This window comes from Typopeltis vanoorti, chromosome 4 (genome assembly GCF_054136105.1).
Source record: "Typopeltis vanoorti isolate ZY-2024b chromosome 4, IOZ_Tvanoo_1.0, whole genome shotgun sequence".
In the NCBI taxonomy this organism is placed as follows: Eukaryota; Metazoa; Arthropoda; class Arachnida; order Uropygi; family Thelyphonidae; genus Typopeltis; species Typopeltis vanoorti.
The window spans coordinates 17,443,902-17,471,766 of NC_143552.1; the positions used below are offsets into that span (position 1 = coordinate 17,443,902).

At 36.4% G+C, this 27,865-nt stretch overlaps 1 protein-coding gene across 2 annotated transcripts in view; it reads left to right on the plus strand.

The window, feature by feature from the left end:
- Positions 1-27,865, plus strand: part of LOC150107131 (neural cell adhesion molecule L1) — a 175,472-nt gene that overhangs the window by 30,407 nt on the left and 117,200 nt on the right. For both annotated transcript variants that reach the window (XM_090391653.1, XM_090391654.1), the window contains exon 3: positions 22,420-22,604. In XM_090391653.1, the coding sequence (XP_090247779.1) occupies positions 22,420-22,604 (185 nt within the window). The remainder of the gene's footprint in view (positions 1-22,419; positions 22,605-27,865) is intronic.

Genomic DNA, 27,865 nt, shown 5'->3' on the forward strand with positions numbered 1-27,865 from the left:
TGAAAACCGTAACGGATGTTAAAAGGGACGAAAGTGAGGCGGAAAGAAACGAAATTGAGAGAACGAATGAAAGTAGAAATGGCGTGATGCAGAAATCGCAAGTTAAAAAAATTGAAAGAATAAATGATAGCGAAAAAAGAATGAATGATGGCGAAAGTTGGACGCACGTTGGACCGAAAGTACTGAAACAAAGAAAGATGAATTGACAGTAAAAGTGAGAAGAATGATAGCGAAAGTTGGACGTATGTTGGACCGAAAGTACAGAAACAAAGAAGGATGAATGAGAGGGAAAGTGAGAAGAGGGGGTCGAGAATTAGAAAGGCTTAATGATAGAGAGAATGTGTCACGAGATTCGGAAGATGAATTGGATTGGATGAGGCAAGAATGAAATTAAGAGAATTCAGGTCAAAACTATTAAAATAACTCATGATGGCATGAAAGAGTTAACGAAAGATGAGCGAGTGGCATTGTATGGCGACTCCATTATTAAAGGTGTGCTAGAGGATAAAATGCACAAGGTATGTTTTCCAGGCGGTAAAATGAGTAGAATGATTGAGGCATTGGATATGAGGCAGGAGCAAGCAAAAGAGTTAATTATATTAATTGGTACAAATGATTTGAGAGAGAACAAAGAGCATGTCAAAATGAATGTCAGGAGACTGCTTGGAAAGATAAAAGAAAATAGTGTGACAGGAAGGGTGGTCAGTGTGTTGCCTAGGTATGATTGTGGTGAAATGAGGCGGAGAGCAAGGATTATGAATGATATTCTGGCTGAAATGTGTGAGGAGATGGGAGTACAGTTTGTTAATGTGTGGAATGAGTTTGAGGGACGAAGTGAGCTGTATGGGAGCGATGGACTGCATTTGAGTGGTTATGGTGTGAGTCGCTTGGAGAGACTGCTGCTGGAAGGTAGAGAAGTGAATAGAGAGAATGAATCAGATCAAGAGGGGAGTGATGTGGAAGAGCAGGAGAGTAAGACAGGAGAGATTGAAGGAGTGGAAATGAATGGGGAAGTGAGTGGTATGAGTATAGAAAATGAGAGAATGGGTGTGCAAGAGGAGCAGGGAAACGGGGAGGCCCAAGGTGGACAGGGGTACACAGTGTGAGAAAGGTGGATGCTCCATGAGGAGGTGAGAGCAGGTGTAGGCAGGAAAGAAATGGAATGACCAGGGATCAAGAGGAAACAGATGGAATTGCAGAGGGTTCTAAAATGAAGAAGCAGAAAGGGAAATGGCCCCAGTCCAGCATGGAGAAATCACATCGAGTGAGTGGTATCAGTGGGACTAGCTGTAGATCCAGAAATGAGTTGTTGTGTTTGTATACCAATGCTAGAAGTATAAGAAACAAGGCGGACGAAATGGTTGCACTAATTGCGTCTGTGCACCCAAAGATTGTCGGAATAAGTGAGACATGGTTAGATGAGGACGACATCCTGACAGGAATAGAGATGGAAAGGTATGATATGTTTCGTGAGGATAGAAGGGGTAAAAAGGGAGGGAGAGTGCTATTGATGATAGAGAAAGAGTTATGTCCATACAAGGTAGAGATGCAAGAGGGAAATAGGGCCAGTGGTTTTGAAGCAGTATGGTGTGAGATAGAGGTGAATAGAATCAAATACTTGGTGGGATGGTGTTATAGACCTGGTAATGTGAATGGTGGTGATAGTGAAATGTATAGTCAAATAAGCCAAGCAAATAAGAAAAGGGTGATCATTATGTATGATTTTAATTATGGCAGTATAGACTATAATGAAGAGATAGCAACTGGAAGTAAAGAAAATGAATTTCTTGAGTTTTTGAGGGATAACTATCCCAGACAGTATGTAACAGAGGGCACACAAGGATTAAAGGTCTTGGATTTGGTCATCTCATCGGAGGATTAATTATAAATGAGGTGTCAAATCATCCACCAATTGGTGAAAGTGACCATCAGGTGATTACCTGGGTGGTTGCCAGTAGTGCAAGGACCCCTGTGAAGAAAGGGTATATGTGGAACTACAAGGGGTGGGTGATTATGAAGAGCTCAGGAAAAAGCTTGCAGGTGTAGCATGGAATGAGGAGTTAGCTGGAAAACAGATCAATGCAGCTTGGGGGATTTTCAAAAACTATTTAGTAGATGCAATGTCTAAATGTATACCACGGGTGAGAAGGTTAAATAAGGTAGGTGTGAGATGGATGAATAAAGAGATTAAGCATGCGATACAGAGAAAAAGGGCATTGTGGAGGCAGCATAAGAGAAGTGGAAGTAACCAATTTCATGAGGTCTACAAAGACCAGGCAAGGTGGGTGACTTGGTTGGTGAGAGTAGCTAAAAAGAGGTATGAACAGCAGTTAGCTAATGAAGCCAAAAAGAATCCTAGGGAGTTCTTTCGATATGTAGCCAGCAAAAGAAAGAATGATTATGGAAGGATGACATTGATTGGAGAAAATGGTACAGCTGTTGCAGAATGTGTGGTGGAGATACTTAATGAGCAGTTCATAAAGATCTTTCAATCTTGTGAATGTGACTTCATGGAGAGATTGAGAGCAGTTGATGATGGGGAGGAGAGACTGACTGTAAGTGAGCAAGAGGTGTTTGGGGAGTTGAGTAAACTAGATATAAATAAGGCTGTGGGACTTGATAATATATCACCACGTATTCTGAAGGAATGTGCCAGAGAGTTGACACCTGCCTTGACATATTTTTTTAACACGAGTCTTGCACTTGATCAAGTTCCTAAAGAGTGGAAGGAGGGCAAGATTGTGCCTCTTCATAAAGGAGGTGATCGAACTCAGGCATCAAACTATAGGCCTATCTCTGTGTCAGGTGTTGTGGTTAAGTTGTTGGAGAAGCTTGTGAGACCTAGGATCCAGAGTTGGGTTGACAACAATGGTATAATCTTTGATGGACAGCATTGATTTGCTAAAGGGAGGTCATGTTTTAGTAATCTGCTTACTTATTACAATAAAGTGACTGCTTCCTTGGACAGAGGAGAGGGATACACAGTAATATACTTGGATTTCGCAAAGGCCTTTGATAGAGTACCTCATGTCAAACTAGAGCAGGTGGGGTTGGATATTAGATCAGTGCGTTGAATTGGAGACTGGCTATCTCATAGGTATCAACAAGTTGTGTATGGGGGTGCGATATGCAGGAAAAGGAAAGTTACTAGTGGAGTGCCTCAGGGGTCTGTTTTAGGGCCATTACTATTTAACTTGTATATTAATGATATTGGCGAAGATTTGGATGGAGATATTCAGTTGTTTGCAGATGATGCAAAGTTGGGACGAACCATAAAGAGTAGTGAAGATGTTGTGGCCTTGCAAGAAGACTTGAATAAATTGAGAGATTGGCCAAGCAAATGGGGATGTGAGTTCAATGTTGCAAAATGCAAGGTTTTAAAATTTGGAAAACAAAGATGGGATGCAGAATTTATGCTTGGTGAGAATATATTGTTGGAGGTAGAGGAAATAAGAGATCTGGGGGTGATAGTGGATAAGGATCTAAAATTTAGGGGACACATCGCCAAAATTGTGAAGACAACACAAAGACTTCTGGGAATGATGTGGAAGACACTGACGTGTAGAAGTAGAGAGATTCTTGTTGGTATAGCGAAAAGAACTTATATACTCTGCTATACGAGTTGTCAAAAAGGTGCAACCATAAATTATGCAGAGTATATATATAAGTTCTTTTTGCTATACCCTTAGTATTATACTTTGGTCTAGCTACTCACTGATGAGATCTCAATAAAGATCGAAACCGGTCTGGGTAGTGACCTCCCACCATAATGTATAACATCATACATCTCCTATGAGATGGGTTTTACATTATGGAAAATACCAAGAATAGCGATCAGAACTTTCTACACCTTTGCAACAAGTTGTCCTGGTTTGTACTACATACTTGAACTAGGTGCTTTAGCTTATGCTAGTAGTCGCCGATCGTTTATAGTTACTATATTCGGCATGAAACTCTTTGATTCTGATCTTTGAGTTTCTTATTCGGCTTTAAAACAATTTGGGATTTAATATCCCCTTAATTTAAATAGTGATTAAAAACTTTTTTACTACAGCCCACAATCCAGGATAAAGTATGGGCATCTGCTTTTGCAACCAAACTGTTGGTACCCATTTTTGAATTTTGATTTCAATTCTTTATTTGTTGTTACTTCTATCAGTTCTTCTCGTAATTGTAAAGATTCTTCTGTGTTTGTACTTGAAAACGGGTTCAAAACCCAATCGGGTATTTTCATATCAAGAATATCTTTAAATCTTTGTTTTTAAATCACGTTAGAGAGCCTCCAAGTGCTGACAATAGCTGAGCATGTCTTCATCACATTTTTCAACTATTGATAGATTTGGAAACTGGCTGAATTAACCTCATCCTAAGTTTCATTTGTATAGGACAAGTTTTGATGCAAACACAGTAATCACAGCTTTTATTTGTATTAAATATTGCCCATCTCCTTGGAGCTGTAGGTTTGCTTCATTAAATTTGTTAAACAAATTGGTCAAATAAGCTATGTCGCTTTTGAAATTAATCAAGTTGGCTCATAAAGAATCTCTCTGTTTTCTAAAAGCTGTAGCACTGAGTCAAAGATTTTATAAATTGATTAAAACAGACACCCTTTGATAGCAACAAACTTCTGTATAGAGAAGAAAGTGATTGAATTCTTCATCGTTTTCAATACAAAGTTGTCCAAACAATCTGTCATTCAGTGAATGACTTTTGATTTTGTTGACTGCTATCTACTTACATTATGAGTCTATCTTACTTGAAATGAAGCCTTACTTTTAGCATATGTACGATACATAAAAAAAGAAAAAAAAATTGCCAAGAATTATTAAATGACCTGTGTAGGCAATCACTCAGGTATTTGGCAACTAAATATTGATGATGAATCACAGTGTACAGTGAATACATTTGTCACTGCTTGTTTGAAATATACAATAAAACCATGATAGCACCCTACCATCACTTGAGTACCATCAGTAGCAACTGACAAGATATTATTCAGAGGGATTTCTTTTTTCATTAAAAACCTCTTCCAATGCATGAAATATCGATTCTCCTTTAGCAAATAATAATTCTTGACAATTTTTTTCTTTTTTATGTATCGTACATATGTTAAAAGTAAAGTTCATTTCAGGTAAAATAGACTCATCAAGTTGTATAGAGCTGAGTTGTTTTTAAATACTCACATAATGAGTCTTCAACGTCCTCGGCCATTTCATTAATTCTTTGTTGCACTGTATATTGCTCAAAGGAATTTTCTTCATAATATCAGATGCTATAGCTTGTGCAGTACAGTAAGTATGACCTTACTAACAGCTGGTAGGATTAATTCTTCACCAGCATAATATCATGGCCATCAGTAAGGAAATGTAAGAGGTGTGCAATCATCATCATCATCTAGTTTGGATGCTGCTGAAAACATACCTGCCAGTGTTGGTTATTTCAAAATTTTTCTTTAAGTGCTTGGCAATACAATAAATCCTTCTTTTTTTATCAGCATGAACTTTTGTCAAATGTTCTTCTAGTCTTTGAAGTCTTCATAGATTCATTTGAAGAAACTTTTTTGGCAAATCAAGCACATTGGTAATGTTTTGTTTGTAGGCAACTGAATAAAGCCGTATTTCAAATATTCAATATTATGTTGTCTACATTTCTTCTGGGTTCAGCCATGATATTATCTGTAAAAAAAAGTTAAATTTACAAAATTGCTAGAATGCAATTTCTCACATACTTATCCCAAATTATTTTTACAAGAAATGGTACAAAAATACTCATATGAAACCTGCTGTTTTATTGGAACAACAATCACTTGCTTTGTGTGTAATCCGTGTAAGGTATTGAATAAGTTACCATGTAAGGTAATGACAAGGTATCGAATATGCACTGCATCAAATTGCTAACTGCTTGTCACACAATTCAGAAACAATCTAAAACTGATTTCATATATCTCGCATATTTATAGTAGTATACAGTGAACAAGTTATAACATGCACAGGTTCCTGCCGATGCATACTGGTCTTGTAAAATCCTGATCACTTGAAAATGCGTGCCCAACAACACTTTGCTTGTTAAGACCTGTCATCAGACTTCAGCACCAATTGGCTGTAACTTGCATTTTGTATCTTTCCTTGTAAAATAAAGCAACCATTCGACCTTTACTTACATTATACCACAGTTGTATCATCAAACTTTTTGAGACATTTTTTTCAGCACCTAATTTTTGTCCTTTATTCTTTCACTGCACTCTTACTTAAATTCAATGCCCCCTTTTGTTAAATGAGGCCAGTACCACTCCACTGGATCATTCCAGTGCCCCCAAGGAGCAGTACTGCCCACTTTGGGAAACCACTGCATTAAAGGAATGCAGAGGACCAACCAGGGATTCTGACCTAATGTCCAGTCCTCACCTTCTCATGGTGCACCTTGTTAGGTATCTACCTGGATGCTGAACAAATGAGAATGGGCTGGCAGTTTTGGATTTAGCTGACCAAATTGTATTCTTATTGGATTAAACCAAATATAAAATGATGGTACAAAATGACAGAATTTCATGTTTAGCTGGGGTGTCACCCAGTTAAACAAGGCCATCGTTGTTTTCACCAGGGAACCAGGGCGAACAGCGAAACGTCAGCTACTGGAACAAATCCTAAAACACATTCCAACTCAACATCACCAGAGTTCAAGATCGATGCTATCAACATAAGAAGCCTGAATGGCAAAGAAATAGAGCTGGATGAGGAATTGGATAAGTATCAGATCGATATAATAGGGGTGACTGAAACAAAAAATACCAAAACTGGTGAGAGCTCTCTAAGCAATAAATACAATATGTTATATTCAGGCAACAACAACAATCAGGGAAAAGGAGTAGCTATAGTATTCAACACTAAATACGAGGCTAAGCTTCTTGAATGGCAGGCAATATCAAGTAGAGTGATGTGGACAAATATGAGAATGGGAAACAGGACAATGAGACTTATTTGTGCCGATGGTTCCACAGAAGGTTCAACTAAGGTAGAAGTGGAGGAATTTTTTGAGGATTTAGAGAGAGAAGCTGACACAATGAAAAATGAAAAGTTGGTTCTTGTTGTGGATCTAAATAGCAGAATAGGAAATGATTGTCAGTAATACAGAAATATTTTGGGAAAATTTGGAGAAAGGAGCAAAACTAATAATAAAAACAAATACCTTTGGATTTCTGCTCAAGGCATGGACTGGTTATTACTAACACAATGTTCCAACATAAAAATGTGCATAAATTTATATGGAGAGAAGATGCAAGGAATAAGAAAAATCTTATTGGCTATGTTATTGTTAATAGTTATGTTTTCTCACTGGTGCAGGACACTAAAGCGTACAGAGATTTGAAATTGGAAATGATCACCATTTAGTCTTGGGCAGGATAAAATTGAATTTCATATTGAAAGAACATGTAAGAAAGTTTTAAAGTGAATAGAAGTTGAGCAGCTGCTCTCAGATGTGAACTGTAAACTAAAATACACAAACCTTATTCATGAAAAAATGAAAGAGTTTGAGAACAGGTATCAAACTTTGGAGATTCTGTGGCAAGCCCTGAAGAAACCATTGTTTGATTCAGCCAGAGAGACATGTGGTGAGGTTGCCTGCAAGGATAGAAAAATCAGAACTTGTTGGTGGATACAGCAAGAGGCAGTGAAGGAAAAGAATAAAGCATATTCCCTGTGTGGCTCATTGGAAGTGGTGTATCATCCATAGAGCTTTCTTTGGGAGCTAGACTGCCTGAAGAAAAATATTTGTCAGTTCAATTCTAGTCGGCGATTAGAGGAACTTTATATTAATCCTTTTTTTATGCTGGTCTGGTTGGCCAAGTGGTTAGCACATCTGCTCTCCAACCAAAAGGCTGTGGGCATGGATGTTTGTGAATGTCTGTGAAAATACTAACAGTGGTAGTGGGCAGTAGATGGCATTGGTGTATTTGCAGTTCATTGTAGTTGGTGGAGAGAGAGAGAGTTGCAGAGTAGGTGCCCTCCCTTGATGAGTCTTTGGACTCCCTGGAGGTGTAAGGTAATAATAATGATAATAATAATTTCAAAAGTTCCTAGTGAATAAGTCGGCTTGTGCTCTTAGAGAATACAAAGACAAATCTAAGAAAGCTAAACACTAAAACTATCTAAAAAAGTCATGGGAAGACTTTGGCAAGAACATAGAAATTAAATATTAGGAAGGTGGCAAAATATTCTGTAGGCTATTTAAAAAGCTCAGAAATGGAGAAAAGTGTGCTGTAGAAGGAGTTAGAGATGATAAAGATGACATGAAAACTGGAAAAAAAATATCCTTGATGTATGGAGTAATCACTTTGAAAAATTGCCAAACAGAACAAGCAGTGACCGCAAAGTTGTAAAAAAAACACTCAACAGGCATGCAATTAGGAATACATATCCATACTTGAACTAGAAAAAGCCTGAAATGTGGAAATGCAGCTGCAGCAGCAGTAGATGATATTTGACTAGAAATGCTCACGTATCATCATCATCAAATTCCTGACATGTACCCTCAAGGGGTGTACAGGATATGATAGTACTACATGAAAAATTTACGTCATTACTAACTTCCTATCTACAATTTTCCTCCAAATCAGTCTGTTACTTGTCAAGACTCCAACATTATCAGATCTTATATTTCTATCGTCTAAGACACTTTGTACTGTATCAATCCACCTATATCTTGGTCTTCCTCCGGGTCGTTTTCCTGCCAACCTGGCAGAGAACACTTGTTTTGCTAATCTTTCCTCGCCCATTCTGTTTAAGTGACCACACCACCTGAGATTAGCTCTGCTAACGCATTCCTGGATGCTGACAATGTCAAGTTCTTTCCTAATATCCTCATTTTTAATATGATATTGTCATTGATGCCATCTGTTCATCGCTCTAATCTTTCTCAGGACTCTCATATCTGCGGTCTCTAGTCTTTGGTCAAGTGTTTTACTTCTGACCCAGTTCTCAGATCCATAAGTTAAAACTGGTTTGAACACTGCCTTGTATACAGCTAATTTAGTGTTCCTACTAATTTCTCTCTTATTCCATATGAATTTATTCAATTGACTTCCTACCATACCAGCTTTGTTGATTCTGTTGTCTATTTCCTTATTTAATTTACCATCTTCACTAAAAATCGTGCCTAAGTAGCTGAAATGTTTTACTTGTTCCACAGGTTCCAACACAGTTGACATTTTCAACAATTCTACCTATTTTCATTGTCTTTGTCTTTTTAATGCTGACCTTCATACCATATCTATTACAACAGTTATTCAATTTAGTCAGGGAATCTTGCAAACTTGTAGCAGATTTATTTAGAAGTATAACATCGTACACATAAAGCAAAGAGCTGACATTAACATCTCCAATTCTGATATCATGTTTAATACCACTTTCCTTCATAATGTGATCCATATAGATAATGAATAACAGAGGGGATAATGTACATCCTTGTCTCACACCAGATTTAACATTAAACCATCTTCCTGTACATCCTTCAATTCTAACTGCCGACTTACAACTGAAATACACTAAGTATTGCTTGATATAATGCCCCATTGACACCATATAACTGTAGAGTATTGAATAGCTTCTCTCTTGGCACCTTGTCATATGCCTTTTCCAGATCGGCAAAATTTAAATACAGATCTTTGTTATATTCCCATGCTTTCTTGACTATTTTTTGTAAAGTGAAGATCTGATCCTGACAGCCTCTATTTGGCCTAATCCAGCTTGTTCTTCACCAAGCTTTTCTTCCACAATTCTTCTCAACCGTTTCTCAAGTATACTTGCATAGATCTTGCCAGGAACACTCAGTAGGGAAATACCACTGTAATTCTCGCATTCAGTTTTATTTCCCTTTTTATATATGGACACTATTAGAGCTCTACTCCAGTCATCGGGAATTCGTCCCTCTTTCCAGGCTTTCTGAACTATGCAGTGCAGCCACTGTAAGGCTTTTATATTACCATACTCGTAGTACATCATCTACTCCTGCTGCCTTTCCATATTTCAAGCCTTTGATGGTTTTTTCTACTTCAAGTATGGATATGTATTCCTGACTGTATGACTGTTCAGTGTTTTTTACCACTGTGCTGTCACTGCTTGTTTCATTTAGCAATATATATCGAAGTAATTACTCCATACTTCAAGGATATCTTTTTCTCCTGTTTTCATGTCACCTGTATCATCTCTAACTTCTTTTCCAGCACCCTTTCCTCTATTTCTAAGCTTCTTCAACAACCTCCAGAATATCTTACCACCTTCTTGATATTTATTTTCTATGTTCTTGCCAAAGTCCTTCCATGACTTTTGTTTAGCTTTTTTTACACCGTGTTTCACTTTCTTACATTTGTCTCTGTATTCTCTAAGAGCAAAAGCTGACTTATTTGCCAAGAACCTTTGATATGATTTCTTCTTTTCCTTCACTGCCTCTTTAACTTTCTGTGTTCACCATAGAGTCCTGATTTTTCTATCCTTGCAGACAACCTCACCACGTTCCTCTCTTGCTGAATCAATCAGGGTTTTCTTCAAGACTTTCCACTGAATCTCCAAGGTTTGTTTCTTGTTCTCAAACTCTTTCATTTTTTCTTTAATAATCTTTGTGTATTATTATGACCTTTCTCTTGACTACTAGTACTAATAAATTAAAGACTTAATTCTGTATGTTAGTCAAGTAAATATTAGTTTAATATCCAACGTTTCACTGACTGATATCTGTCAGCATTTTCAAAGGAATACACTGGCAAGCAATAGAAAGTAACAAAAACTAGGAACTAACCGACATTTCTAAAACTTATATAAAGTTATCACTGTGCGTGATACAATGATATAATATGCATGTCGCAAGCGCAATGTTTTATTTGTTAGTATCAAGGGCTAATCTAAAGTAAGATTAGGCCTTGATTCTTATTTAAGTTACCTGTTGAACGGGCGACTGTAGCAGCTTCTTTAAATGTTCTGGAATGGTAGTTGTCTTCTATGTAGGGGATATGACCCATATTCCATTCAATATTATGGTTGGTAGAGGCAAAGTGTGAAGAAAGGCCTGATATATCCTGTCTGTTTTCCTTACATAGCCTATGTGTTCTTTCTTTCTTGTATCAAAACTTCTAGATGTCGGTCTGATGTAATTAATTCCACAAGAACAAGATATGATATAAACTCCAGAGTATAAAAGTATATAAAGTTTATAATATCAGAGTAACCTTCAACCTATTGAGACCATTCAAAAGTTTATGAGATCACCGAAAGAGAGCCATCCTTTCTACAAATACTCTGGAGTTTATAGCATACGTTGTTCTTGTGGAATTAATTACATCAGACCGACATCTAGAAGTTTTGATACAAGAAAGAAAGAACACATAGGCTATGTAAGGAATAACAGACAAGATATATCGGGCCTTTCTTCACACTTTGCCTCTACCAACCATAATATTGAATGGGATATGAGTCATATGCCCTACATAGAAGACAACTACCATTCCCGAACATTTAAAGAAGCTGCTACAGTCGCCCGTTCAACAGGTAACTTAAATAAGAATCAAGGCCTAATCTTACCAGATATATAGAAAACTCTAATCAGATCATTTAACCAAAAAGAAATGAACTTTCTTGAAAATTACATTAAATATCTCAACAAATAAAACATTACGCTTGCGATATGCGTATTATATCATTGTATCACGCACAGTGATAACTTTATATAATTTTTAGAATTGTCGGTTAGTTTCCTAGTTTTTGTTACTTTCTATTGCTTACCAGTGTATTCCTTTGAAAATGCTGACAGATATCAGTCAGTGAAACGTTGGATATTAAACTAATATTTACTTGACTAACATACAGAATTAAGTCTTTAATTTATTATTAATCTTTGTGTATGTAAGTCTACAGTTCACATCTGAGAGTTGCTCAACTTTTATTCGCCTTAAAACTTTCTTACATGTTATTCTTTTCAATATGAAATTCAATTTTATCCTGCTCAAGACTAAATAGTGATCGCTTCCAATTTCAAATCTTCTGTAAACTCTGGTGTCCTGCACCAGGGAGAAAACATCACTATCAACAATAACATAGTCAATGAGACTTTTTTTATTCTTTGCCTCTTCTCTCTATGTGAATTTGTGCACATTTTTATATTGGAACATGGTGTTAGTAATAACCAGTCCATGTCCTGAGCAGAAATCCAACAGGGGTATTTGCCATTATTATTAGCTTTGCTCTTTTCTCCAAATTTTCCCAAAATATTTTTGTATGTCTGACAATCATTTCCTACTCTGCTATTCAGATTCCTAACAAGGACCAACTTTTCCTTTTTCATTGTGTTAGTTGCTTTTTCTAAAGCATCAAAAAATTCCTCCACTTCTACCTGAGTAGAATCTTCTGTGGGACTATAGGCACAAATAAGTCTCATTGTCCAATTTCCCATTCTGATATTTGCCCACACCACTCTACTTGAGATTGCCTGCCATTGAAGAAGATTAGCCTCGTATTTTGTGTTGAATACTATGGCTGCTCCTTCTTTTCCTTGATTGTCAATGCTCAAGTATGGAGGTATAAAAGTCTTGCAATGGCTGCACTGCATAGTTCAGAAGGCCTGGACAGTGGATTCCAAATGATTGGAGTAAAGCTTTCATAGTACCCATATACCAGAAAGGGAAATATACAAAAAGGAAAGTGTTAGCAGAGCTAATCTCGAGGTATGATCACTGAAACAGAATGGGAGAGGAAAGATTATCAAAACAAGTATTCTCTGCCAGGTTGGCCAGAAAAAGACCCAGAGGAAGACCAGGATATAGGTGGGGGTTGATACAGTAAAACGTGCCTTAGAAGACAGAAATATAAGATCTGATAATGTTGGAGTCTTGACAGATAACAGAAAACTGAATGTGAGAATTTCAGAAGTATATTCCTACTGAGTGTTTCTGGTAAGATTTATGCAAGCATACTTGAGAAATGGTGGAGAAGGATTGTGGAAGGGAAGGTTGGTTGAGGAACAAACAAGTTGAAGAACAATTCAGGCCAAATAGAGGGTGTCAAGATCAGATTTCCCTTTACGACAAATAGTTGAGAAATCACAGGAATATAACAAATATCTGTATTTAAGTTTTGTAGACCTGCAAAAGGCATATGACAAGGTGCCAATAGAAAAGCTATTCAAAACGCTATGGTTATATGGCATCAATGGGGCATTATATCAAGCATTACTTAGTCTTTATTTATGTTGTAAGTCAGCAGTTAGAATTGAAGGAACTACAGAAACTGTACATTTTTCACTCTGTTATTCATTATGTATATGGATCACATTATGAAGGAAAGTGGTATTAAACTCGATATCAGAATTCGAGATGTTAATCTGAGCTCTTTACTTTATGCAGATGATGTTATACTTTTAAATAAATCCAGTGCAAGTCTGCAATATTCCCTGACTAAATTGAATAACTGTTGTAATAAATTTGATATGAAAATCAGCAGTAACAAGACAAAGACGATTAAAATAGGCAGAAACTTTGAAAATGTCAACTGCATCATGAATGTAGAACCTATAGAACAAGTAAACCATTTCAGCTGCTTAAGCACAATTTTTAGTGAAGACAGTAAATTAAATTTGGAAATAGAAAACAGAATCAACAAAGCCAGTATGGTAGGAATTCAACTGAAGAAATTTATATGCAGTAAGAGAGAGAGAAATTAGTCAAAACACTAAATTAACTGTATACAAGACAGTGTTCAAAAACCAATTTTAACTTATGGATCTGAGATCTTGGTTAGCAATAGAACATTTGACCAAAGACTAGAGATCACAGATATGAGAGTCCTGGGACACATGTGACAGTGCCATGAAGAGATGGCATCAATGGCAATATCATATTAAAAATGAGGATATTAGGAAAGAACTTGACATTGTTAGCATCCAGGAAAGTGTTAGCAGAGCTAATCTCAAGAGGTATGGTCACTGAAACAGAATGGAGAGGAAAGATTAGCAAAACTAGTGTTCTCTGCCAAGTTGGCCGGAAAAAGATCTAGAGGAAGACCAAGATATAGGTTGGGTTGATACAGTAAAAAGTGCCGTAGAAGGCAGAAATATAAGACCTGATAATGATGGAGTATTGACAGATAACAGATTGATTTTAAGGAAATTGTTGATAGGAAGTTAGTAATGATGTCATTTCTTCATGTAGTACTATCCTAATATACTGTACACCTCTTGAAAGTACATGTCACGAATTTCATGATGATGATGATGCAAAAATACTTCTTGTTTACTTAAAATTGGAGGTAAGAATATAGAAGGACATAGAAGTAAAATAATTGGTGAATGCATTCTAATTTACCTGGCAGCATGCTATAAACTCTAAGATCCTTCGATTTGGAATTTATAACCTCACATTTGTGAAGCAATGTTTCAACACAGCAGTTGCTGCATATATAGGTACGCTACTGATTTTCCAGCACCTTTGGTTCCAGAACTATGATATCCTAACCACTTTGCTGGACCAAAACAGATCATGTAATAGTAATTCATCAGTGAACCTATGACCTACAAGTTATAGGAAATGCCATGTACCACTAGAAACTTGGATATTAAATGTAAATTAAACTTGAATTAAGTGAAATACATTAGGATAAATGACATAGTAAAAATTTATTAATATCGGGGTGCTTAAGGGTCAAAGATGTATAACTGAGGGGAGACTTCCACATAGCCTTGAAAGGAATGCGGAGAACCGACCAAGGCTTCTGACCTAATGTCCAATCCTCACCTTCTCGTGGTGCACCCTGTTGGGTATCTACCTGGATACTGAATGAACGAGGATGGGCTGGCAATTTGGGATTTATCCGACCAAATTGTATTCTTATTAGCTTAAACCAATATAGAAAATGATGTGTGGACAGACTTATGTGTTCGTCGAACATGTTGTTTATTATTTTAACGGTATAATAGAACACAGAAACTAAGTAAATAATAAATTTATTGACTTGATGCTGATATTTCGCTGGTATTATAACCAGCATCTTCAGAGCACAAAAACACTGTTTGTCACAATACGCGAGACTAAAACAACATGAAAGAAACTAAAACAACATGAAATTTTCAGATAGAGGGCGCCAAAATCAGGACTCTAGTCTTTGTGTTGCTGCTACAATTTTGGTTAAGTACACCATATTGTTTTAGTCTCGCGTATTGTGACAAACAGTGTTTTTGTGCTCTGAAGATGCTGGTTATAATACCAGCGAAATATCAGCATCAAGTCAATAAATTAATTATTTACTTAGTTTCTGTGTTCTATTATACCGTTAAAATAATAAACAACATAGAAAATGATGGTACAACATGACAAAATTTCATGCCGGCTGGGGCGTCGCCCGGTTAAATAAGGCCCCCGTTTTTGCCAGAGAACCAGGGCGAACAGCGAAAAGTCAGCTACTGGAACAAATCTAAAAGCACACCCCAACTCAACATCACCAGAGCTAAAGATCGGTACTATTAACATAAGAAGCCTGAATGGCAAAGAAATGGAGTTAGCTGAAGAATTAGATAAGTACCAGATCGACATAATAGGGGTGACTGAAACAAAAAAGATAAAAACTGGTGAGATCTTTTTGAGCAATAAATGCAAAATATTATACTCAGAAAGTGACAATCAAGGAAAAGAAGGAGTAGCCATAGTATTCAACACAAAATACAAGGCTCATCTTCTTGAATGGCAGGCAGTCTCAAGTAGAGTGATGTGGGCAAATATCAGAATGGGGAATTGGGCAATGAGACTTATTTGTGCCTATGGTCCCACAGAAGATTCTGCTAAGGTAAAAGTGGAGGAATTTTTTGAGGCTTTAGAAAAAGCAACTGACATAATGAAAAAGGAAAAGTTGGTCCTTGTTGGGGATCTAAATAGCAGAGTAGGAAATGATTGTGAGACATACAAAAATATTTTGGGGAAATTTGGAGAAAAGAGCAAAGCTAATAATAATGACAAATATCTGTTGGATTTCTGCTCAGGACATGGACTGGTTATTACTAACACCATGTTCCAACATAAAAATGTGCACAAATTCACATGGAGAGAAGAGGCTAGGAATAAGAAAAGTCTCATTTACTACGTTATTGTTGATAGTGTGTTTGTTTTCTCCCTGGTGCAGGACACCAGAATGTACAGAGGATTTGAAATTGGAAGTGATCACTATTTAGTCTTGAGCAGGATAAAATTGAATTTCATATTGAAAAGAATAACATGTAAGAAAGTTTTAAAGCGAATAAAAGTTGAGCAGCTCTCAGATGTGAACTGTAGACTAAAATACAGAAAGATTATTGAAGAAAAAATGAAAGAGTTTGAGAACAGGAATCAAACCTTGGAGATTCAGTGGCAAACTCTGAAGAAAACATTGATTGATTCTGCCAGAGAGGCATGTGGTGAGGTTGACTGCAAGGATAGAAAAATCAGAATTCCCTGGTGGACACAGTAAGTTAAAGAGGCAGTGAAGGAAAAGAAGAAAGCATATCAAAAGTTCCTGGCAAATAAGTCAGCTTTTGCTCTTAGAGAATACAGAGACAAATGTAAGAAAGCGAAACACTGTGGAAAACTAGCTAAACAGAAGTCATGGGAGGACTTTGGCAAGAATATAGAAAATAAATATCAAGAAGGTTGCAAAATATTCTGGAGGTTGTTGAAGAAGCTTAGGAATGGAGGAAAGAGTGCTGTAAAAGGAGTTAGAGATGATAAAGGTGACGTGAAAACAGGAGAAAAAAGATATCCTTGAAGTATGGAGTAATTACTTCGAAAAATTGCTAAATGAAATAAGCAGTGATAGCACAGTGGTAAAAAACACTCAATGAGCATACAGTCAGGAATACATATCCATACTTGAAGTAGAAAAGCCATTAAAGGCTTGAAATGTGGAAAGGCAGCAGGAGTAGATGATATTCGACTAGAAATGCTGAAATATGGTGCTATAAAAGTCTTACAGTGGCTGCACTGCATTGTTCAGAAAGCTTGGACAGAGGGAAGAATTCCAGATAATTGGAGTAGAGCTCTCATAGTACCCATGTATATAAAGGGAAATAAAACTGAATGTGAGAATTACAGAGGCATTTTCCTACTGAGTGTTCCTGGCAAGATCTATGCAAGTATACTTGATAAACGGTTGAGAAGAATTGTGGAAGAAAAGCTTGGTGAAGAACAAGCTGGATTAGGCCAAATAGAGGCTGTCAGGATCAGATCTTCACTTTACGAAAAATAGTTGAGAAAGCATGGGAATATACCAAAGATCTGTATTTAAGTTTTGTCGATCTGGAAAAGGCATATGACAAGGTGCCAAGAGAGAATTTATTCAATACACTACAGTTATATGGTGTAAATGGGACATTATATCAAGCGATACTTAGTCTTTATTTGATTTGTAAGTCCGCAGTTAGAATTGAAGGAAGTATAGGAAGATAGTTTAATGTTAAATATGGTGTGAGACAAGGATGTACATTATCCCCTCTGTTATTCATTATCTATATGGATCACATTATGAAGGAAAGTGGTATTAAACATGATATCAGAATTGGAGATGTTAATGTCAGCTCTTTGCTTTATGCGGACGATGTTATACTTCTAAATAAATTTGCTACAAGTTTGCAAGATTCCCTGACTAAATTGAATAACTGTTGTAATAGATATGGTATGAAGGTCAGCATTAAAAAGACAAAGACAATGAAAATAGGTAGAATTGTTGAAATTGTCAACTGTGTTGGAACCTGTGGAACAAGTAAAACATTTCAGCTACTTAGGCACGATTTTTAGTGAAGATGGTAAATTAAATAAGGAAATAGACAACAGAATCAACAAAGCTGGTATGGTAGGAAGTCAATTGAATAAATTCATATGGAATAAGAGAGAAATTAGTAGGAACACTAAATTAGCTGTATACAAGGCAGTGTTCAAACCAGTTTTAACTTATGGATCTGAGAACTGGGTCAGAAGTAAAACACTTGACCAAAGACTAGAGACCGCAGATATGAGAGTCCTGAGAAAGATTAGAGGCATGAACAGATGGCATCAATGGCAATATCATATTAAAAACGAGGATATTAGGAACAAACTTGACATTGTTAGCATCTAGGAATGTGTTAGCAGAGCTAATCTCAGGTGGTATGGTCACTTAAACAGAATGGGCGAGGAAAGATTAACAAAACAAATGTTCTCTGCCGGGTTGGCAGGAAAACGACCCAGAGGAAGACCAAGATATAGGTGAATTGATAAAGTACAAAGTGCCTTAGACGATAGAAATATAAGATCTGATAATGTTGGAGTCTTGACAAGTAACAGACTGATTTGGAGGAAAATTGTTGATAGGAAGTTAGTAATGACGTAAATTTTTCATGTAGTACTATCATATCCTGTACACCCCTTGAGGGTACATGTCAGGAAATTGATGATAAACTAGCACTGTTAATTAAAACAGGTATTAAATGCAGATTACATCTGAATTGAATAATTTAATTAAATACATATGTAAGTTCTGGTAGAAATGATATTTTATCAGTACTGTGTAAATAAAAACATTTATTAATTCTTTAGAATAAATTTTGCAATAGTACCCTCCCAAAATGGAAAAATGTAGAGTTTTACTGATATTGTAGAGCTAATCACCAGGGTCTGGAAATTGAACACAGCCATGTGTTTCGTAGCTAACTAATTCATCATGGATCTTTGATATTTCCCTTGTAACATCAAAGATCCACAATGAATCTTGAAAGGAAATTCGTTAATGTGCTTCATTGAACTTAAGCACCTCCTTAGCACAATTTGAAGAACAGCGGTATCCTTTGTACCCTTCGATTGGAAAAGGCCTAATTTCAATTCGTGATGAGAGGAACTATATATTTGTTTTTTTTTTTAATTGAAGTTGAGTTAGCCGATCTCATATGGAGGTAGTGGTGTTTTTTTCTTCTGGAAACTTTGGTTTTTCATTCCGTATACAGACAATTCAGCCTTTAGAACCCCAATCAATTTACAGACAAAAAATACTAGAGGTGGTGGGGTACTAGATGATGTTGGTAGTGGCTGTTTCACTGTAGTTAGTGGAATAAGTGGAGGAGATGGATAGTTGTAGAGTAGGTGGCTTCCCTCAATGAGTCTTGGAGTTGTCACGAAATAATAATATCTTCATGAAAACACATTAAAGCACCTTTCCATGTGTAATTGTTTATACATGAAATAAAAATTTATCAGCTCTTGTTCCATCACGAATGTGTCCTGCTCTAGCACTTTGAATAATTTACTCATCAACTCAATTAATTACAGTTGTTAGTTGCAAGTTTTTATCTAAATGTGTTTCATTTTCATCACTATCATATTCATTATCTCACAGTTTTTATCTGGATTCAGAACAATATAATTTCAAAGTCAGTAGTGATGAGTCACATGTATTTCTTTATCAGTATTCATCCATTTGGCCAGGTTTTCTTCATTAAGCTTACTTGGGAGAGGAAGATGCATGTAGCAATAAGGGAATGGAATTTCTAGAATTCTTGAGGGACAAATGTCTTAGGCAACATGTAATAGAGGGAACAAGAGGTTCAAGAGTGTTGGATTTGGTCATAGCATCAGAAGAGTTGATAATAACTGAGATGACATCTCTCACACCAGTTGGAGAGAGTGACCATGTGGTTTTGATGTTAAAGATGAATCGACATGCAGGTGTATCAAAGAGACGGGAACATATATGGAATTATAAGGCAGGGATGTCATTAGTGCTTGGGAAATTGTGAAGGAATATTTGTTAGCAGCAGTATTAAGCTGTATTCCACAAGTGAAGAAGAGGACACAATTTGGTGTAAAGTGGAAACGAACAGTATTAAATAGGAACTGCGTGTGAAAGCGAGACTATGGACGAGATATAAGGAGACAGGTGAAGAGCAGATGCATGAAGACCTATAAGACACAGGCCAGGAGAGTGATTAGTATGGTAAGGAAGACAAAACTGGAATATGAGAAGAGATTGGCCCTAAGATCCAAAGAAAATCCTAGGGTTTTAGCTATGTGGCCAGTAGGAGGAGAAATGATTGTGGAAGAATGTCATTGCGGAATAAAAATGGGAATAGAGTGACTGATGCAGAAGACATAGTGGAGTTGTTCAATGAGCACTTCATTGGAGTATTTCATCCTGGAGAAGAAGGTTTTAATACTAGAGGGGGTGGGGCAGGTTCGAGGTTTACAGGTGCAGGAGGAGAGCTTCCAAATTCCAAATACTCTGGATGTCAGTAAAGCTGTGGGACTGGATGGTATTTCACCATGAGTTTTGAGAGAATGTGCTAAAGAACTAACAGCTCCTTTGACCTGGCTTTTCAATGAAAGTCTGGCTACAGGAATGGAAGGAAGGTAAGATAGTGCCATTGCATAAAGGCTGTAGCAGACTGGATGTGTCTAATTATAGGCCAGTTTGTGTGTCATCAGTAATTAAGATCTTGGAGAAATTAGTGAGGGACTGTATACAACATTGGGCAGATAAGGGTAATGTTATCTTTGAGAGTCAACATGGATTTGTGAAGCGGGCGCACTTGTTTTAGTGATATGATTGCCTTTTATAATAAAGTTACAAGAGCAGGTTATAAGCAATAATACATATAGAAAACTTTTCTGTGAAATTAAACTTTTCATACAGTACTTAATTTTAATTACATAAAAGTTTCTACATAAGTAAAAACATGTAAATTAGCTGATTTGTCAGTTTTTTAACTTACGCATTCGGAAAATCTACTTTATTAGATAACGGACTTCGGATTTAACGGACTTTTAGTGTTACACAGTTCCAGAATATTGAGACTCAGTAACATATAAGTATCTTACGTAACATTATTTTTGTCATGTATTTTAATATACGAGGATGGTCTGAAAAGTTCTCGGGCCTAACAATGAAAAAACGAATTTATAATTTCAAAATAATTTTTATTTTTCAACATAATCTCCCTTAAGACTAATACGTTTATTCCAGCAGTGCTCCAGTACCATTATCCCTGCCCTGTAGTGGTTCTCAGTAAGATCTGCAAAATACCCCTCTACAGCTGGAATCACCTCTTGATTCGAAGAAAAACATTGACCAGCGAGGAAGAGTTTTAGTTTTTTTATTATTATGGGACACCTCCAGTGAGTTCAAAGACTCATCGAGGGAGAGTGTGCCAACAGCATCGAACGATGGGACCCCTTCCAACTACTAACCGTGCTCAAACTTGCTTAACTGTTTGCATGAGCCATTAGTAGCAGAGGCTCTGCCAATTGACCAACCTTTGCTTTTTTGGCGGGGGGAAGAGATAGAAGTCAGAGGGAGCTAAATCTGGGGAATAACGTGGATGTTCCAACAGTTCATAGTGCAGATCCCTTAATTTTCCCATTGCCAAAACACCTTTGTGGGCAGATGCATGGTCCTGTTGAAAGATGATTTTTTTCTTCTGCAAATCAGGTCTTTTCTCACGAATTTTTTCGTCTAGTCTGGTTAAAAGATCGGAATAACATTCCCTAGTTATTGTTCTACCCTTTTCAAGATAATTAATAAACAAAATGCCTTTAGCATCCCAAAACACTGATGCCACGACCTTTCCTGGTGATGGAACCGACTTTGTCTTCTGTGGCACTGAACAACAGGCTTCTGTCCACTGTTTTGACTGCTGTTTGGATTCTGCTGTGTAATGGTGAATCCAAGTCTCATCCATAGTAATAAATCGATGCACAAAATCAGTTTTATTCTTTTTAAAACACTCCAAGTACTGTTCAGAGATTTTCATGCGAGTGAGTTTTTGATCAGCTGTGAGCAAGTGCAGCACTCATCTTGCGCAAACCTTTTTCATTTGAAATGCCTATAGTCTCAGCAATTTCACACACTTTGACTCGCCGGTCATCCAATACCATATCGTGCACTTGATCAATGATTTCTGGTGTTGTTACACTTTTTGGATGTACTTCACATGGATCATCTTCAAGGCTGGCACAGCCACGTTTAATCTCGGCAGCCCATTTCTTAATTGTCAAAAACAAACAAGCCCATAAACTTTTATGAACTTCGAATGAATTTCTTTTGTCATTAAACCTTCTTTTACAAAGAATTTTATAACCGCACTATACTCAATTTTATCCATTTCAAGGGATACAGACAACGCTTTTGCTTCAGATAGCTGTATAAAACAAACCACTTGATAGAATTACTTGCAATATCACATGGATGCTTATGACATATGTACCAACTTAGAAAAAAAAAAAAAATCGTGCAAAAATAGTGTTGCCATCTATTATGGTCGAGGCCAAGAACTTTTCAGACCACCTTCGTACTTTATGCTCTTCATTTTAATAAACATGAAAGTATTAGTAGCTTCTAAATAGATTGCTGCCATTGTCTAAAACTAGTACTTACCATGTTATTGCTCTTCCAGCTGCACCAGGTAGGTTAATTAATGTGACAGTACATCCTTCAACAGTAGTAGCCACTATACGTTGGCATGTAGTAAGTGATGGAGGCTACCCTATTACTTATTTCACACTGAGCTATCATCCAGTTTGTCCTAACTCAAGTGAAACGTGGCATCTTCCACTTCCAGTTCATATTAGCCCAGCAGTTGTGAGTAATTTTTTTTAATTTTTACATCTTTTGCTTCCTGTATGTTTTTATATGGATGTGTACTTAGGAACATATATGCATGTTTCTTTATTTGTATATAGTTTAGATTTTTTTTTTCCAGTATTTTGTTATTAAAATTAATCGCAGTTATCATTTCATAATAGTAGCACACATATATATATATATCTGTTGATGGAGTAGTAGAATAAGACTAAAATTGTTACCTCTCACCTGACTTATATTTACTTATAACCTGACTTATGGTTGAAATAAGTTATATAACATAATGGCTTAACTAGTCTAAAGGATGGTAGTGGATTATAGTAGATAGTCACTGGTATTAATGAAAATTAATTAAGAATAAGAGAAATGCATTCAGAAGAATGCATGGAATTAAGGAGGGAATTTAAAAGAAAAATTGATAGAACTACTCAGAGCTTCCAAATAGTCTTAATAAGGAAGCTGGTTATCAGTAATGTAGTTATATGAAAAATGCTGGAAATAAGGAAACACACACAAACGAACAATAACACAACAATATCCTCTAGTTAAAACATGGGAGAGAAGGAAAGGCTCAGTAGTAATTTTCACTGCTTGTGATTCACTCTGAGTTGCAACAGCGGTTGCCAACCATTCGCATGATCGAAACACCCATTTCCCTTTGACCACTATATGAAAGCTCTCTTCTGCCCTCTTATTTTGTCTGTCAGTTACTTTAAATCTCCCTTCAATTCCATGCCCTTCTTTTGTCTGTGTTTCATCAGCCTTATTTCTATTGTTTCAGTAATAACAGAAACCATTCTGTAAGCCACTCACTGTCTTCTAGGTAAGTTGTTGGTTTGGTTAACTTACTCTGTTATATCTCAGATTGAATGTTAAATATAAGCTGGGAGAAGAATAATAGATTTAAGCTTTACCAAAAAGTAGTAGTGGAAAAGACTATTTCCCACCCATTATAGAAGAGGAAGTAACATATAAAATAAGTTTAATGAGATTGAAAACATATCCCTAGGATTAGTTAACTTACCACTAACCTTTGGAAACATAGAGGTGGTGGGACTACAAATTACTCCTAAAGCTTTTAACAAAATCTTGTGAATAGAGGTAATAGCCTGAGATAGGAAAGGGCAACAGAATATCTAATCATAATTATAACCAAGTATGAATGATTTTTGCAGATCATTTGATTGCAAACACACAGGAGGTGTGTTTTGTAGCATTTTTGTTAGGTTTATTATAGGTTAGGTTAGATATAGTGGACTCACTATCCCAAAAATTATACCAAGCTATTTTTGGCATATGACTGTCAACATAATTGTTGAGTGATATTGCCATTAAAGCAGTCCAATTATAGCATATATACGAGGCATGTTCAAAAAAAGACCAAACTTTTTGAATTGCATGCCAACCAGCACAGAGAGCACGCTACAGCTACTGAGTGCACCTAGCGGCAGGTTTTCACAACAAACTGCCATTTGCCCTGTTTTGCTATGAGAATTAGTCGTTGAGTTACATCCGCTGAAGTGAGCAAGTGCACAAGCTGTTTGTCAGATTAGTGACAAAGTGACATTGAAAGAGTTTGAAGAACGTGTGTGTGAAGAACCAGACTTGGATGTTGCATCATTGCAATGTGTTGGCTCATGCATCACTCCTCATTCTCAGTTGTATGATAAAACATCAAACATTCATTGTGTCCCACCCACCCTGATCTCCAGACTTAGCCCCAGCAGACTTTTTCCTGTTTTCCAAACTTAAAACTACTTTGGAAGGACGTTGTTTCAAAACAGTAGAGGAGATTCAAGAAAATGCAATAAGAGAACTGTGCACCATCACAGAAAGTGCATTCCAGAAAGTATTCCAACAATGAAAGAAAAGTTGTGAATGGTATATTGCCAGTGGAGGGGACTACTTTGAAGAGGGACGGTGCTTAAAATGTTGTAAAACGAGCAATAAAGTCTTTATAAGACAACCGTGCATGTTGGAAATGGAATATATATATAAGGCATGTTCAAAAAAAGATCGAAACAAAAGTTCAGTCTTTTTTTGAACATGCCTTATATATATATCCCATTTCCACTTGCATGTTTGACTTAGTGGGATGAAAAACCTAATTTCCAGAAAAAAAAACACATCGCCTCCATTTGAGACCTGCTTACTCACCTTCACTTGAAAAGCTCTGATAAAGGGCTTTTTCAAGTGAAGGTGAGTTAGCGAGGTATTCAAACCCAGACCAGCCAAATGGCATTGTCTAAACCAATTGATCTATAGAGACTCTTATGACACTTATATAACGACACACACACACACTCTCTCAGTATATACAGGATAGCCCATAAGTCATGAATGGATTTTAACATTGAATAACTTTTTTATTTAGTTTTTTTGTTTTTGTTATAATGAAATACAAAACCTAGGAATTTTTTTTTATTACTTATGAAAAACCATATCACATAAATACCTTCATTTTTGGCTTCACAAAGACAGCCCTTTCTTTGACATGTTCCATGACAACTGTTTGTTTTTTTTTTACTGCAGAAGCCTAATTTCTGCACACATGTACTCCTGCGGGTTTACCTGAAAGAAAAAAAGTATGTGAACAAGCCCCAGACAGTCCAATAACTGAAGGAGAACATTTGTGCATAAATTAGGATGCTGCAGCCGGAAACATTAACAACTGTCATCGGCATGCCATAGAAAGGGTCTGTCTTTGTGAAGCTAAACATGGAAGACATTTATGATATGCTTTTCATAACTAATTAAAAAAAAAAAAAAACTCTACATTCTGCATTTCATTCAAAAAAATAAATAAAAGTTGTTAAATGTTTAAATCCTTTTGTCATTATAAATGTGAAATTATAGAGTAAAAGGGAAGAATTTAATCTTTCATTAGTCCTAGGTTTAGTCTTGAACCTAAGGCTAATATAACACAAATTACGGTGATGCAGCATTTCCTTCCAACTAGTAGTTGATAGATTAGTATGTCATGTCATTGTATACAATAGTTACTAAATTAGTATCTCTTGTCATTATATGCAATATCATTTTATATTGACAGTTTGAATTTTCAGATGTTGGTATTTCTGAGAACTATAGTGATAGCTATGACCAGTAGCACACCCAGGGTTTAGGGTGTGCTACTGAATCTTAGGGGGTGAGCTGAGTACACAATTTGAGAATACACACTACGCATCACATACGACCTATGACTGAGCATCTGCAATGATCGATAATTCATAAGTAGTATAGAAATAGAAGACATGACACAACATAAATTTTAAAAATGAATTTTATTAATTAGGAAAAGATTTTGGGAAATTTTCTAGCGTTTTTTCCTTTCAGAGGGGGGGGTACAAGCAGTCCCCCCCCCTCTGGTGCACCACTGCATAGCAGTGCAGCATTATTCAAAGAATTCTGTCTGGTGATGGTACTTTTGTGTAAGTCCAAGTGTGTGTGTGTGTCCAACATTTTAGCACATTAAGACATCATAAATTTTGGGCTCATTTTTGACTTATACACTCTAGATATGCCTTGCTTGATGTTGCTTATGTAATTGCAAAATTAAGCCAGTTTCAGTGACGCTGATTGAAACCAAATTTACTTAAATTTCAATAGAGATTCTAATATCAAATTTATTTACATTTAATCTAATCTAATCTAGCCATTGTAGAACTGTTAATATCACAAACAAACAACAGGGATAAATATTCACTGATTTATGTAGAAATTGAGATATTTTGATAAGTTTTGCCATCCATTGGCAGACATCATTGTCAGTTAAAACATTAGTGAACAAACAGCAAGATCTGAAAACTTTTGTTATTTTAAATAATGCAAACAGTAGCTAACCATGCGTGTCATTTAATACATCATGGACGGTATATATGTACATTGTTATAGATGATTATTGGCATAATAAAGGTCTTTTAAGCTTGATAATTGAATTAAGGACTTCCAAATATAAAGAATAAAGCTGTGGTTTCTGTTAAAGATGATTTATGAACAAATTACTTCAGAAGATTCATTAAGCATCCTAATGAAACAGTTGTCTTTTAGACGAGGCATAAACGCAGATGGCCAATCCATTATATGTCATTCAAAAAAAATACATTCAGTGAAACTGCTTTGTGAACTAATCACTTCAGAAGATTCCTTAAATCTTAGGTAAGGCTTTAATGCAGATGGTCAATCTATTATATATATATATATATAGCAATTTGTAGTATTAACTCGGTACTGGGATATGTTCATATTTATATATACTGACTATAACCGAGACTAGGATAACAATTAAATTTATTCAAAACGCAATATGTTTCATCGTAGTCCGACTTCTTCAGGTGTGGGAACATAGAAAACAAGTAAACACTATAAGAAACATCGTATCACTATAAAATGACTATTATAAAATTCAGTTAGCTTTGAACTGTAGCTACAGTCCATGTTGAAGTTCTATTGCTAAGTAGCTGCGTGTGCCAATATCGGATAGCAGAGCTGAAAGAGTCCGGTAGATTATAGCTAAGGTTATTATTTATGTGATGAGGGTCCATAACAATTTCCTTAGACTCGACTATGCGTCGCTCCACCTCGTCACGGCATATATGAAGGTTTGAGGTTGTTGTCCAGTTTATCTCATGTTGACGGCCGTCATCATTTGTGTTTACTGAAAACAGTACATGGCTTGACAGGGCACTTGCTCTAGTTCGTTTGTAAGCAATGTCTCTCTGGTGCTCTTCTAGACGTAGGAGGATGGATTTTTCAGTTTGGCCATAGTATTACTTCCCGCAGTCGCATGTGATTTTGTACACTCCTGGGAATTGTAGATGGTTGTGAGCTTGTTTGTATTTGCTTAAAATCGATCTAAGTTTAGGAAGAGTAGAGAAACAGGTTTTTATGTTGAACTTTCTTAAAATTCTTCTTAGTTTCGTGGAGAGTGAGCTGATATATGGTAAGGAGATATAACCTTTTGGATTGTCTTGTGTTTCTGAGTTGTTTTGATGGCGGCGGTATAGATGTTTATTAATAGTTTTCGACGAGTAGCCATTACTTGTGAAGGTTCTTTGTAGATGTTGTAGTTCATTTTTTAGATCTTCATCATCTGACAGTATAGATCTAGCATGATGTGCTAGGGTTGAGATGATACCCACTTTCTGTGCAGGATAGTGATGTGACGACACATGCAGGTATCTATCTGTGTGTGTAGATTTTCTAAAGATTGAGATTTTAATAGAATCAGATGTCTTTGTCAGTCTTACGTCAAGGAA